Raw genomic sequence first — 14,283 nt, forward strand, 5'->3', positions numbered from 1 at the left:
TGTTCATTTTTGAATCATTTATTTATATTACTGTTCATTTTGTGTATTATCTGTATTGTGTGCTCTGCCTTGGTTATGTTCCATGTATTTTGTGGGTGGTCCCACCAAGAGGCGGAGCTACCTGCCAATCATCGGCAAACACGAAACTCCACCCTGTAAATCCGGGGGGGTGGTCCTTTGGTGAGTTTCTGTGTTTTTACTACGCTTTTTTGTGAATTATTGGACATATTTTTTGATGTTCTGCCCTGTTTTTGACTTGGGATTCTGTTTTGATGTTTTGTTTGCTTGGATTGCCTTATTGGTTTAGACAACTTCCTTAAGCCTTTTCTGTGTTCGTTAGAGATTCACATATTACAGAAAAATAAATCATTTATTTTATGCTTCTGTGTTTGCTCTTAATAATGTCTGGGGTTTGACAGTGGGCATTTTTGGAGTTTATTGGGATTTATGTGCTTTGGGACTTCTGGTCCACAACAATGGCTGCGTGGGGGTATTCTAATAAATCAAAAACGCTCTCTTTATTGTGTTTACAGCTGATGACTCATTAGAAGATAGTTTGGAAGACCTACTGACTTACGACGACTTGTTCCTGCAGTATTTTAACACCTTTTTGGCTCTGCCGGTAAGTTTTGCTGTAAAATATGTAGATGCAGCAGCACTAAATGCAAGACCACCATGCTGCTCCATCAAAGTGACAACAGACTGAATTATAAATAAATCTGCAATTTAAGATGCTGTTCTCATAAACTGTGCCATAGGGACAACAAGGTAGGACGTAATCATGGAATGAGTGCACTTTGCTGACTGTAGTTTTGAGAAATACCATATGTACTTACTTATGAGTTGTGTCTTGAAACCTGAAAAACCGATCATAAAATCAAAACCCGACTTAAACGCCCGTTCAAAAATGTGTCTTGCTTCCTCCAATCTCGCACCAGTTTCTCAGACACATCAAATTTTGTTGCAGCTGCGCAGTTACCAGTTTCACTTCAGCGTCTTTTAATTTAAAACCAGCTTCACAATTTCCTCTGATCGAATGCTCCATCGTAGATACAGGATGCTCTGATGAAAAGGTGTATGAGGTTGTGAGATACAAAAATCCCAAAACAGTGCAGACATTGCTTCAGAATAGTTCGGATATTACCGTGTGGTCACGTAGGCACAATACATAGAAAAAAAAGGCACTGTGCTCCATGGTTACTCTCTCAGGTGGGCATTAGCGTATCATAATTTCTTTGACCAATAGTGTGAGTTTATATGACCGAAATTATAAAATACCAGAAATTATATGGTAAAAATCAAGCCCAGACTTATCTGTGGCAGAACTTAAACGCAAGTAATAATAACAGAAGAATAATAGATAAAAAGGCAATAAATGATAGATAGATGTGAAAGGCACTATATATGTATAATAGATAGAAAAGCATTCTTAAAATGCCCACTGGATGGGGCAAACCCATCAAAATCTGGATAGAGGCAAAAAAAGGCAATGCATATCTTTAATAAATAAATAAATAAATACTCTGTAACAAAATACAGCTCCATGGAGCATAAGAGGCAAAAAGAACTGCCAGAAAAGGCAAAGAAAATCTAAAACAAACAAGACACAATCACAAATCTAAGAATGTGAAGTCAAAAAAGAAGCAGTAAGTCAAAAATCCAATAATTCACAAAAGCATAGAAAACACATGCGAGAACTCCCCACACCACGAGCACATTCACAGTGAATTGCAAGAAACTGTGGCTTACCCCCATCTTTTATAGGCTTCACGGGCAGTGTGTAAACAGTGACGGGCAGCCAGGGGAGGACATAAAACAACGTCATCAGCATGAAAGTTATGGTTGCCATAGATAGATAGATAGATAGATAGATAAAAAAGCAGTATATAATAGATCAATAAATAGATAGGTAGACAGTAGTGATGGGAGATTCACCTCCATCTTTTTTGAGATGTGTCACTTAAATCGATTTGAAAACACAAACTAAATTTTTGAGTGGAGCTCAGTGTGAATGCTGTTGTGCATGTGTGATATCCTCTGCGTCTCTCATTACGCAAGAAGATGTCTAAAGTGCATGTGCAAGTACCATCTCTCTCATTTATGGTTCTCGTTCACTTCTTTTATGATTCTTTCAAACTAAATTAGGATCGACAAACAAGAACACTATTACAAATTATTCTCTTGTCCATCACAGTACAATACAGTAACAATGCATTTTTATTAGAATGTACAAATTCTTTGTTTCATACAATTTGTTATTGGAATTATCCAGCTTATTCTGGTGGGATTTGGTGGAAGGCAGAAGTGATCCCAGTCTATCACAGGGCACATTCATGCACACACCCACCCTGACTGGAGCCAATAACTCATGTCTGGCACGCATATAGGGATGTAGAAGGACACCAACATACTCTGAGAAAAACTGGAGGAGAAATGTGCACGATCCAACATGACAGCAAATGGAACTTTTGCCACTGAAGAGTTAAGTCTGTAGCACCAGCCACTACACCACTGGGTGGCCCTGTTCTTTTATTTGCGTATTTTAAAGTCACGCAGGTTTCTCTTCACCAGGTGTTTCCAATACGCCTGCATTATGAGCGGCTAACCGGCCTGCTGCACGAGTTGGATGGACTTCTACCTGAACTCTCGGTACCGGCTGAGCAGGACACTCCGTCTCCATCATATGGTGCTACAGATTCAGAAAGGGAGAAGGTCCTGGAGTGGCTGCAGGCTGAGCGCTTGCGTGGGTTTTTGAGGTATCTTACAGAACTTTCTTGATCTTTCCCATGGTTGTGCTTGATTTTTTTTTTTTTTAAATACCTGGGTCTTTGGTGTTCTTCTTGAATAATTTTGCAATAAACAGGCACTTGCACTATGCTTCAGTCAGCTTTATTTCATTTTACACCTCATGGATTTCATAGAAAATATGCCTCTGTCATTATAACAAACAACACGGGGTCTGTCACAGATACAAAAAAAAAAAACAAAAAAACAATCATTTTTGGGTAGTGCATTCTTTTAATTAGTTCATAGACCCCTCAACAAAAGAGCATTTTGGCTGCTGTCTTTCTCTATTAATATATCGAATGACGATTCCAAATATTTTTAATCAACTCAGATTGCATTGCATTTCAGTATAAATGGATGCCACCTCAGCTACTAAACAATCGTTCACGTCCTATCTTGAGTGCTCCTCATGTGTAGTCTGTTTGTTTCTTTATGTCTTGCATGGTTTGGGAAGCTCTTTGGTAAACTAGTACAACAATTTCTGTCAAGATGTAATAATCCATCTTGACACTCTTCTCAAGCCTGACTTAGTCTTTCTCAATAGAAGTCGCCTCTTTGTGGAGTACAAGCTGGCAAAGCTACTGCTTCGTCCCCTGGATCATTTACGCCCACCGAGCCCCCAAGGACTCCGGGGTTACAGCCGCCAGTCTAACGGCACCACTGCCCTGAGTCTCTCCAGCCGCAAGTCGAACGGGGAGCTGAGCAGAGAGAGCAGTCAGCTGGAGGTTCGGCTCTCTGATTCCCATTTCAACGGCGGGACTTTCTCCCGGACTCACAGCCTGCCTGACACTTTTGGTAATGTGCCTCTTGATTTCTTTTAAATCCCCTGTGATGTTCTGTTGCACCTAAAACCATGAAACATGGGGTGGGGGGGGGGGGCACTGAAGGGCAGGAAAGATAAAACTTAGGGAGTTTCACCCCAAAAACGAAAATCAGTTTTAGTGAAATCATACATGAAACAAAATTTAGGAGAAATTTCACAAAACTGCAAAATGAAACTCTCCTGTTTTGCGCGTCTGTAAAGATGTTCTGACTTGTTAGCCTTATTCAGCTAGGAGCCAACCCTAAAAGTAAAACCTTTCAATAAGAAAGACTTAATAATAAGACTTTAAGCAACCTAAAGTTCTCCCTCTGTTGTTGGTAAATATCACACTCAACATCTGCCGTAATAAGTTCAACTTTTTCAACTTCGCTTCGTAATTCTGCAGCAGAGAGACAAACTGGATGTTTGCACTTTTGTAATGCGGACTCTGTGCTGTTTAACAAATAGCTTAAAGACTTCAGAGACACGAAGAAAAGGAACGAGACTTGGAGATAGGCCACTGCTGAACTTAGTATAACAGGGAAATGTTTTTGTTATTTGCAGAATAGTCGCGGTCTGGCACACGTGTTACCTTTACCAAGATCGCAACACTAGAACGATAAGGATGAGAACAGGCTGTTCAGCTCAGTAGCACATGTGAGGTTGTTAAACATTCACCTGTTCCAGCAATGAGGTCGGTCACATGAGGCCCCAACGTCACGAAACACCTTCCGCGTCAATCATGAAACGCCCATTGCATGCCCTGTTACACTATGGTTAAGATTAGGATTATGGGAAGGTTATCTGACTTCTGACGATGTGGGCATTACCTGACATGCGTCGCAGGTGCTGTGGGCTGTAGTTAGACCAGTCTCACATGTTGCTGTTTTATCTCGGAGAACGGTTTTACAGATGGGGTAATTCAAAATGGTGTAATGTGACATTACACTATTGGCATTGTGATCAAATTGTCATAATTATTGTTTATGAATTAACATCATCTATAAGCAACAGATTCCATGAAATAATATTTATTTCTGATTACGAAGATTCTTGTGCTGTGAAGTTCGTATCTATCTCTCCTCTGTGGGAGCCGGCCTGGACACAGACCGGCGGACATGTTCAAGTCACCCAACACACACTTATTTACACCATCCATATTTACAAAAGTGCCACACAACCCCAAAGTCCCCCAAAAGTCCAGGCCTCACGATAATGCCTCACTTCTCTTCAGGCCACCTCCTTGCCTCTCCTCCCGAGCTCCGTCCTTCTCCACTCCCGACTCAAGCCAACGAATAGAGGGAGATGGCCCCTTTTATAATCACCCGGATGTGCTCCAGGTGCCTCTCGACAATCTTCCACTGGCACTCCCCAATGTGGCGGAAGTGCTGGCTGCGCACCCGGAAGCACTCCGGGTGTTCCCGATCCTTTTCACCCCAGCACTTCCGGGTGTGGCGGAAGTGCTGAGGTCCAGGGATCCCAAGGCATTGGGGTGCCCCCTGGCAGTGATCATGGGCCCCTACAGGGTTGAGCTTCAAAGCTCTGCACCCGTGGTCCCCATAGGCACCAGGGCGGTCGCCCTCCAGGGCGTCCTGGCTGGGTTGCTACCCAGCCATCTGTGACACCTTCTACAGATGAAGACTGTCAAAAATCCCATCAAGTCACCACAGCAGTTTTTGCACTCCGTATGCCATCTTGTTACGCAGCTGAGCTTCTGAAGTGACAGCCATTCCACTTTACCACACAGCCTTTGGTGTTTTTGTACCATCAACATGCATAACTGTGTTCATGCGTATTTCTTAAGGCCGAGAGAGCCAGTGTGGCCCCTTGCACTGATTCACGGAAAGAAATCAGACTTGCTGTAGCTTCTTGATGCAAAAGAATGTTCCTGTAGGCCATTTTGAGTTAGTGAAAGCAACACTGAACTTCATAAATCAGCAGGGAGAGAACATTTTTGAAATTGTTGCCCTCCTCTTGACCCCATTGCTGGGTTTTAGCTCCTAATCTGAAATGTCAAATCATGCATACGTGGACTTGCTGAGAGTGTGGAGATGGAGCAACTGAAGTGTAACTTGAAAGACAATTCTCCGGTTGATAAAATGAGAGGAGATGTCGTAGGCATTGTAGATTCTCCACTTTTGATGTGAACCGTTTCTCTCAAGGCTTTATAACTTGGTCATAAGCCGAGTAAATAGGTCCAGTTATAATACTGCAGGAGTGTAAATCCTCTGCTGGTTTTTAAAAGGATGGCAGAGAGTACTGTCATGTTTATCTGAGGGTTTATAAGGCAGTGGCCTGTGAAGTCTGAGAAACGTGGAGCACAAAGATAAATTGTGCAGACTTGCACAATTGTTCATATTTGCACAGTGTAATTGCACTAAGGAATTGCACATATAATACACGTTTACAGTACTCACCTGCCGTTTAGTCCATAGTCTGCATTTGTTACAGCCTCCCTCCCCAAAGTCCTTTTTGCTAGATATGTCTTCATAATTAGGTATAGGTATTGCATATTTAGTACATATGTGTAGTTATATATACAGATATTATATTATTGATTCCCCCCTCCCATTCATCCTCTTGTGATCTGTCTGTTGCGGTGCTGTCTGATTGTGCTGTTGTGCTGTACGTTGCACCTTTGGTCCTGGAGGACGTTATTTTTGTCTTACTGTGAGCTTTAATATGTATAGTTGAGATGACAATAAAGCTCTTCTTGACTTGATTAGAAAGCCAAATGATTCAGAAATGGCTGAAAATCTACAAACGTGCGCTCAGCCACACAAAGGATGCCAGCCTGATGGTGGCTCCAGCACGTGTTTCTCCGGAGCTTACTGCTCATTTGGTGTCATTGCAGGTCGGTGTCACAAAGCGTCTGGTGTATGGACAGTAGGCAGCAGGGGTCCGATGTCCCTGGCCAGTTCACAAAGCCTGCAGACGACTTCCTTCACTGACGGTGTCACCTCTTTACCTCCCAGTCTGATTTCCAGCTCTGAATTTGGAAAGGCGTCAGGTGAGTTGAAATATTCAAGGTGTTGACCACGTGATCATCTTCCATGACTCCAAGGTTGAAGCCCATGCGGAGCCCTAGGGTTGACAGCACCTCTCGGTGTCCATGTAGATTGTCATTATAGACTTCGACAACATTGAGTCCCCCTTGGTGTCCATGATTGGCACCCCTCTGTGTATATAGTGCAGACTTCACAGAGCATGCACTCCTCAACTTTCATAAATGGGACCCCTGATGGACTGGCCGGATCGGGCTGAAATCATCATTCTGTATTTTTTGGATGTGGGTGCCCTGTACCACTCTCCCAGCAAAATGCCTCCCTGGGTGGACGCCCATGTCACCCATACCTGACTCGGCTCCTGTCAAGACTGCTACTGTCATGGACTTTACATCTGTGACCTCTGACATAATCAGCTGAGCACTTCTGGGTCAATTACTGAGCAATGCAGAGCGCATGAAACCAAGAGAGCATTGGAGATAACACAGGAATGACATAACAATCTTAGAACAACATTCTGGCAAGAAAACAAGGCCAGAATTGAATTCTGTGACCCCAAAAAACAACAATTTGCATACCAAGAAGAACAAAATAGGTTCAAAATAATGTACAAAAAACGAATAATGAATACCAAACATAACCATCATCTCTAACAACGTCCCAAAAAGGTTTTTCTGCTAACTAGATTTGCCACCAGGGCTTGATGTACCAGAATAAAATTTTACACTTGAGAGGAAAAGGAAAAAAAAAACATCCATCTATATGTTCCTTACCTGCTTATGTAAATCGAAAATGTGAGGAAATAAAAAACAACAAGAATAATTAAGAATAAATTATGCGAAAGGTAGCAAAGTTCAGAAATAAACTGTCTTTTTATTTTTTGTGCTCCCTAGTGAAGACGCTAGATGACAAGAACTCCCTAAGAAATGTGAAAAGGCAGTGGAGTGAAGCAAGGAGTGCAGTGGAGGACAAGCCTGATGGACTGAAGTAAGAGGTTTGGGGCTCATCGGTAAATTCTTCACTGGCTCTGTTATCTTGAAACGTCTTTGAAAAGCTCTGTATCTTCCAGCTGTAGTCCTAGACCTTAAACATTAGGACAGTTTTGATGAGAACAGGCCATTCAGCCCAACCAGCTGGCTAGTCCAATCCACTTCACTCCTCCAAAACAACATCAAGTCAAGATTTGGGGGTCCCTAAAGTCCTACTGTCTACCACACTACTTGATCACTTATTCCACGTGTCTGTGGTTCTCCGTGTGAAGAAAAACTTCCTAATGTTTTTGTGAAATTTACGCTTATGAAGTTTCCAACTGTGTCCCCGTGTTTTTGATGAACTCTGGACTAATTCCTTTATAATTTCAAACACTTTAGTTATGTGACTTCATAATCTCCATTTGCTTCATCTGAAAAGGTTCAGATCCTTCAGTCTCTCCTCATAAGTGTGATGTCCAGGTTGGCTGCAGTTCACAAAGACCCCCCCCCCGAACCCAGGACATCGATAATCATAGACCAAGGAAGGACTGGCCAATCAGGACACACACACACATATAGCAAGGGACGATGTAAAGTTCCTTTGTGTTTTTATTCCATACAAAGCGTTCAAACAGTGCAGTCCAGTCTTTCCAGTTTAATAAATTATCCATAATAAAAACAAATGCACCGTCAAAGTTAAAAGTCACAATAAATAATCGATAAATGATTCATCATAAAAAGATTAAAATATCCAGAATCACTCTCTTCAGTATCATTCCTTAGCCTCAGTGCTTCCTTTTTAAGGCCGATATCTCCTCTGCTTACCCCTAAGGTCTCCGACATCAAGAGGAGACATCGTCTGGGGTGTAGTCAACCCCACTACAGGCTCGTATCCTTGCCACCATCACTTAGCACTCGTGAGGAACTCGAAGGCTAAGCTCCTTTCCACCACCACCACCATTCCTTGGCCATCAGAGGGAGCACATGCACACACACACACACACACACACATGCAGTTGGTCGCTCCTGCTCCGTGGGTGCTCAGTGGGTGCGACCTGACCCAGTGAATGCCATCCGCTCACTCCTCTCTATGCCACTTCTCACCCGTCTGCCTCCTCATAGCAGCACCGGCTCAGCCACAGTCCTTTTCTTTTCCTTTTAATTTCCCAATCTCTTTTTTGTTTCTTCATCCTCCTTTTTTCCCGTTCAATCTCTGTCTTTTTCCATTTCTCTCAACTCAGGCTCCCTTCATCCCCAGTGAGCTAATGAGGAAACTGGCTGAACCGCACACATCTGCACATGAATGCAAGTCCAGCCAATAATTCGTCCATACTAACGTTTGCACCTACACCCACCCGAAGCTTAATCACACTTATTTTTAATCAAAACTTTTAATCACACTGCTTTTCACCCCTGACAGGCCTCATCACAGTAAGTTACACCTCTCAGTCCCCTAATCAGTCTGCTCGCTCTCCTCTGATCTTTCTCTGGTGCTGCTGTCCATTCTGTGGCCTGCAGACTAAACTACAGATTTACAGTTAAATAAAACTGACACTAAAGTCCTTTGCACACTTGCAAAATACAAACCCACTAAAATGAGCTTTAATGGGGTCGAAAACAAGGACTATCGCTCTTTTAATAACTCTTTACACTTCTGAGTTTACTCGTGTTCTTTCCTACAGCTTGTAATCTGTCACACACCAGGCAGATCAGTTTGATTTGATCCTCTCATTCACGTCGCTGCGGAGGAGTGAAGCTCATTTTTAAAATTATATGACATACCTTCAACAGGACATTACACACCAAAAATGCACCAATGTGCACATTACTATGCTTTCTTCACATGTAAACTCCTTACACAAAATGCGGCATCCGTAATCTAGCGGCCACCCTGACCTGATGGAGGACACACACACTTCATGTACCACTCAGCCTTGAATTTCTTTTATGTTTTTTGATGAATTTATAGGATTGTAATTGGCGAGATTATCATCACAATCGGCAAAGTCGGCATCATACTATCTACCACCAGAACAATTGCAGCACTTAGCTGACGGCTCAACAGAATACCTTCATGTGAGAGCTCAATACTTTCTTTTTTTTTCACTAGAAGTTTTAGTTCAATACAAAATGAATGGAAGGTGCATGCAGAATTAATGCATGAAAACACTTTCAGGCTACACAGCTTTCTTCTGGTGTCCAAGGTACGAGTTTTGCTGGCCGTGAAGCACCGTTTGGTCCTGAAATTCGTTTCACTACTGAATGAGATTTGCTGCAAATTCAGTTCTGCACAAATCATTTTTGTTCGTCACTACAGGAGGCCAAATCTACAAATGGAGCAATACTCCAGGTGAGGCCTCACTAGTGCACTATTTAGCTAAAGTATGACCTCCTTCAACTAATCACACCTCACATGTCCTCTTATGTTTGTCATTTACGGAGAGCAGGCCTCCTGATCGTGTATCACATGGGAATCCCAGGCATAATGAACCTCTGCTATCGAATTTGTTTACCTCAGGTTTAATGTGAGTGATGCTCTGTCCACAGATATTCAAGAACCAGTGAAGAAAATCTCATTTGTCCAGATTTTTACTTGGGTGTGCATTTTCCATTCTGTTTAAGACTTCTGTTGGATCTGATCTGATCCTGGCACCCTTAAAGCCCACTTGTATGCTTTACAAAACAGAAGTTCTGCATGTTTGTTAGGCCTGGATCCTGTTTGTTCCTCATCTGCCCAATTCATAAGAACTTAAGAAATTTGACAAACGAGAAGAGAATCACTCAGACCATCCAGCTCATTTGTTTAGTTAACCATTAAGCTGCCCCAGTCACTCATTGAGATTCTTCTTAAAGGTTCTCAAGGTTTCAGCTTCAACTCCATGTGTTGGTAGTTTTTTTTCAGACTCCAACAGCTCTCCCTGCATTTCCACTGATGTCCTCAAGTTTGTGATTCACTCTTAAGCTGAAAGAATTCTGCCGGATCTGCTTAATCAATGCCTTTGAGGATTCTGAACTCCTGGTTCTTCTCATCAGCCTGTTCCCTAACAGCACCACCCATTCTTGTTTTCTCTTCCCTCAAAAACAATTTGTGAACTCCTGCACCTGTCTAGGTGTTCAGCCGTGGAGTACTCTGAATGACCAAGCAAAGTTATGGCTGAAAAATGCAGCAGGTGAAAGAGTGGAGGCGGGTAAAGTGAACAAAGGCCTTTGTCTGAAATCTTCTTAAACCTCTTGCAGGATCCTGAACAGAATCACTGTGTTCCTGCAAAGCAGCCATTTTACTGCCTCTGAGGAAAAGGACATGGAGACCAAGGAGTCAGCTGAATGCACAACCAGTCAGGGGCTACAACAGCTTAAAGAGACGTGCCTTGGATCTGTGAGTAGTAACATGCTCAAGTAATAGGGGGCACACTTGTGCCATCCATGAACCAAGACAACGCCAAAGAGGCCAACGGCCTCAAAACAAAGGTTTATCCAACAAGCATGATGGATGAATCCAGAAGGGGACAACTAAATGGTTACGCCACAGTGGTGCAGTGAAAGTGCTCCACTTTACAGTAAGGAGATCAGGGTTGATCTCCTGGGTCTTCCCTGTGTGGAGTTTGCATATTCTCCCTGTGACTGCATGGATTTCCTCCAGTTTGCTTCCATAGTCAAAAAGATATGCAGATTAGATGAATTGGCGATACTTAATTGGCCCTAGTGAGTGGTTGGGGTGGACGTGTGTGTGTGTGTGTGTGTGCGTGAGTGTGTGTGTGTGTGTGTTTGCCCTGCGATAGACTGGCACCCTGTCCGGGGTTTGCCTCCTGCCTTGCACCCTGTGCTAGCTGTGATAGGCTATGCCAGACCCCCACAACCCTGTTCAGGACTAAACAGGTCGGAAAATGACTGACTGACAAGTAAATGGACACAAAGGGTACAAGATCATTGACAAAGCACAACAAGCCTAAAGCCTCACTGCGTCTTCCTATGAAATGTTTTGGGCCCACTTGCCTACCAGAATAGTCCTTAAAGTGAGTCTCCTTCTGGAATCATGTTCTGCCTTTTTGTCGTCTTCCTTTCCTCAGATGAGTCTTTGCCCCTCATACCCATCTTGAGGTTCATGTAACATGTGGCCAGATGGAGCTTGTAAGCCACATGTGTGTTATGTGCTTTAGAACTGCTTCCATAAGCACCCCAGGGAGAACTTCCAGGGTCAGAGTTTCAGCTGTGTGAAAAAGTAAGTGCACCCCTTGAAATGTTTTTTTATTATTATGAAGTACATAGACATACCAAGATGTGATCTCCATGTTAACAGATAAAGGTGATATTAATAAACCTCGGGCTACATTTACATTTCATTTTCTGGTCCATTGTATAATTTGACTGTACATAAATGCAACTTTTACATTTGGAAAAAGTTACTACCTCAAATTAGAACCTGGTGATCCAGATCAGGTGCCAGTGACAAGAACATCATGAGAGGGGGGTCTCGTCTGTCTTATGTAAACCTCAAACATTTAGTTTGGTTTGTTCTTTGTTGTTCAAATGCATGTGTTATCACCATGTCCTGGTCAAAACAGCTCCCTGAGGCCTTCAGAAAGATGGTTGTAGATACCTCCGAGTTTGGGAAGGGACTTTTTAAAGATCTCCAGTCAACTGGAAATCAACTACTCTTCTGCCTGTTAGATCATCTTCAAGTGGAGACTTCAAACAGCTGCCATCTTGTCCAGACCAGCCTGTCCCAGCAAGGTCATCCCAAGAGCAGAACGCAAGATGCTGAAGGAAGAACCCCATAAGACCCCAGAATGTCATCACTGGACCTACAGGTAGCCTTTGCCACTACTGATGCCAAACTGTATGAGTCTGCCATTAGAAGGAGGCTCCACCAATGAGATCTACATGAGATGTGTGCCAGGAGGAAGCCTTTACTGTGCAGAACGAACATCAGGGTAAGGCTAATGTTTGCCCATGAACACCTAGGCAAAGACCGGGACTTCTGGAACAATGTGCTCAGAATAGACAAGACAAACATAGAGATATTTTGCCACAGTACCAGAAGACATGTTTGGTGAAAACCACAGACAGCATTAGACCACAAGAACCTGATATCAACTGTAAAGCCGAATGGTGGAAATGTTCTCTTTTGGTTGTTGCATCAAGGCCTGGGCAGCTCACCATCGTAGAGTCCACTTGGAATTCTTCATTGTACCAGAGGGTGCTTGAGGATAACGTGAGCCTGATTGTCAGAAGGAACAGTGGACCTTGAAACATGGAAATGACCTAAACATACCAGAAAATCCATCAAGGAATGGCTGAAAAGAAAGACATGGAAGGTTCTGGAAGCCCGGACCTGAATCCCAGTGAAATACTGTTAAAGGGGTTGTACATGCAGGGCCCCCCTCAAACAATACCCATCTGAAGGAAGTCGCAACGGAGGAGTGGGGAAGGCCTTCTCCCAATCAAACCCAGAGCCTGTTAGACAAATTTAGGAAACCCAACTCGAGGGGGGCAACATCAGGTGCTATATAGCTAAGGGTGGACTTACATTATCTGCAGATGGATTTTTATTATGTCACCTTTATCTAAAGATATTGTTTAAATGTCTATGAAATCTTGATATGTTCACATAAGTTAAAAAGAAAAAACGTTTCACGGTATGTACTTACTTTTTCACACCACTGTACTTTCCTGCGTCATAATGGTTTGCTTTTATTGTATAATCGGCGACCCTTTACTGACGGTGAACGCAGTCAGATTATCAGGTGACTCTGCTATTTGTTTGAACCCAGAAAGCAGGAATGGATGAGTTCCGTAAGTTCTTGGAAGGCACTGCTGGAATCCATCTCTATAATTTCTGGCTGGACTGTGAGCTGATCAACGAGTGGATGGCAAATCCTGACAGAAAAGGCCGCTTTCTCGATGTCCAGTGCAGCCCAGGCCAGCTTCTCAGGTAAAGGCAGAGGTGATTTTAGGGACTCTGGGGGGACACCCAGACGGGGTCCTTCACCTCCGAAATATGAACATGGCAAAATGTTATTTTAGTGCAAAGTGTCAATGAATAAAATCAACAGGGGGGATTTAATACACACAAATCCTTTATTTCTATTTTGTTAAAAACAGATTAAATAAACTATTATATAGAAAACTGAAAAACATTAATAGAGAATTATGTAAATTTTTAAAATCTAAAAAAAAATGAAAAAGTAAACAAAATGCAAGTAAATACAATGGCAAAAATAAATGTCACATTGTAATTAAAATAATAATAAAAACAGCACAAAATAGAAATTTAAAAAACAAAACATTGGCTTGTAAAGGTATTACCATAAATTTCACTCCAGCAAATGCAGTCGCCATGCCCTCCAAAGACTCTTTGAGCACCGCGTTCTACCAACGCTCCTGGCATGTGGTCGATCTCATGTAACATTTTAAGAACTTTAAAGATGGATGCTTCTCTCTCCAGAGGTAGCAGTGATAAAAACAGTCAGGACTTCTTAGACCCCCACGTCCCACTGTTACCCACTTTGCTGACTTACAGTGGGGTCTGGAGAGACTGAAGCAGAATCAGAAATGGATAACCTGTCTAAACAAACCAAGGCAGTCCAATTTTTGCTTCCAGGCATGTAAATTCTCTTTGTGATTTATGAAATTGGCTCCGATTACATTTTACATAACTAAAAAAAAAAAAAGTTACATTTATCACAAATACTGACACTCGCAGCATTGATTGGAGCCC

General features: G+C 42.6%; 1 protein-coding gene across 4 annotated transcripts in view; it reads left to right on the forward strand.

Annotated features, from left to right (window-relative positions):
- Positions 1-14,283, forward strand: part of LOC120516777 — a 55,168-nt gene that overhangs the window by 14,552 nt on the left and 26,333 nt on the right. For 3 of the 4 annotated variants that reach the window (XM_039738709.1, XM_039738707.1, XM_039738706.1), the window contains exons 2-8: positions 534-622; positions 2,572-2,756; positions 3,332-3,582; positions 6,444-6,599; positions 7,488-7,581; positions 10,803-10,941; positions 13,337-13,497. In XM_039738709.1, coding sequence (XP_039594643.1) covers positions 534-622; positions 2,572-2,756; positions 3,332-3,582; positions 6,444-6,599; positions 7,488-7,581; positions 10,803-10,941; positions 13,337-13,497 — 1,075 coding nt within the window. The remainder of the gene's footprint in view (positions 1-533; positions 623-2,571; positions 2,757-3,331; positions 3,583-6,443; positions 6,600-7,487; positions 7,582-10,802; positions 10,942-13,336; positions 13,498-14,283) is intronic. The other variant, XM_039738708.1, reaches the window with a different exon arrangement.

The sequence above is a fragment of the Polypterus senegalus genome, chromosome 16 (genome assembly GCF_016835505.1).
Source record: "Polypterus senegalus isolate Bchr_013 chromosome 16, ASM1683550v1, whole genome shotgun sequence".
Taxonomy (NCBI): Eukaryota; Metazoa; Chordata; class Cladistia; order Polypteriformes; family Polypteridae; genus Polypterus; species Polypterus senegalus.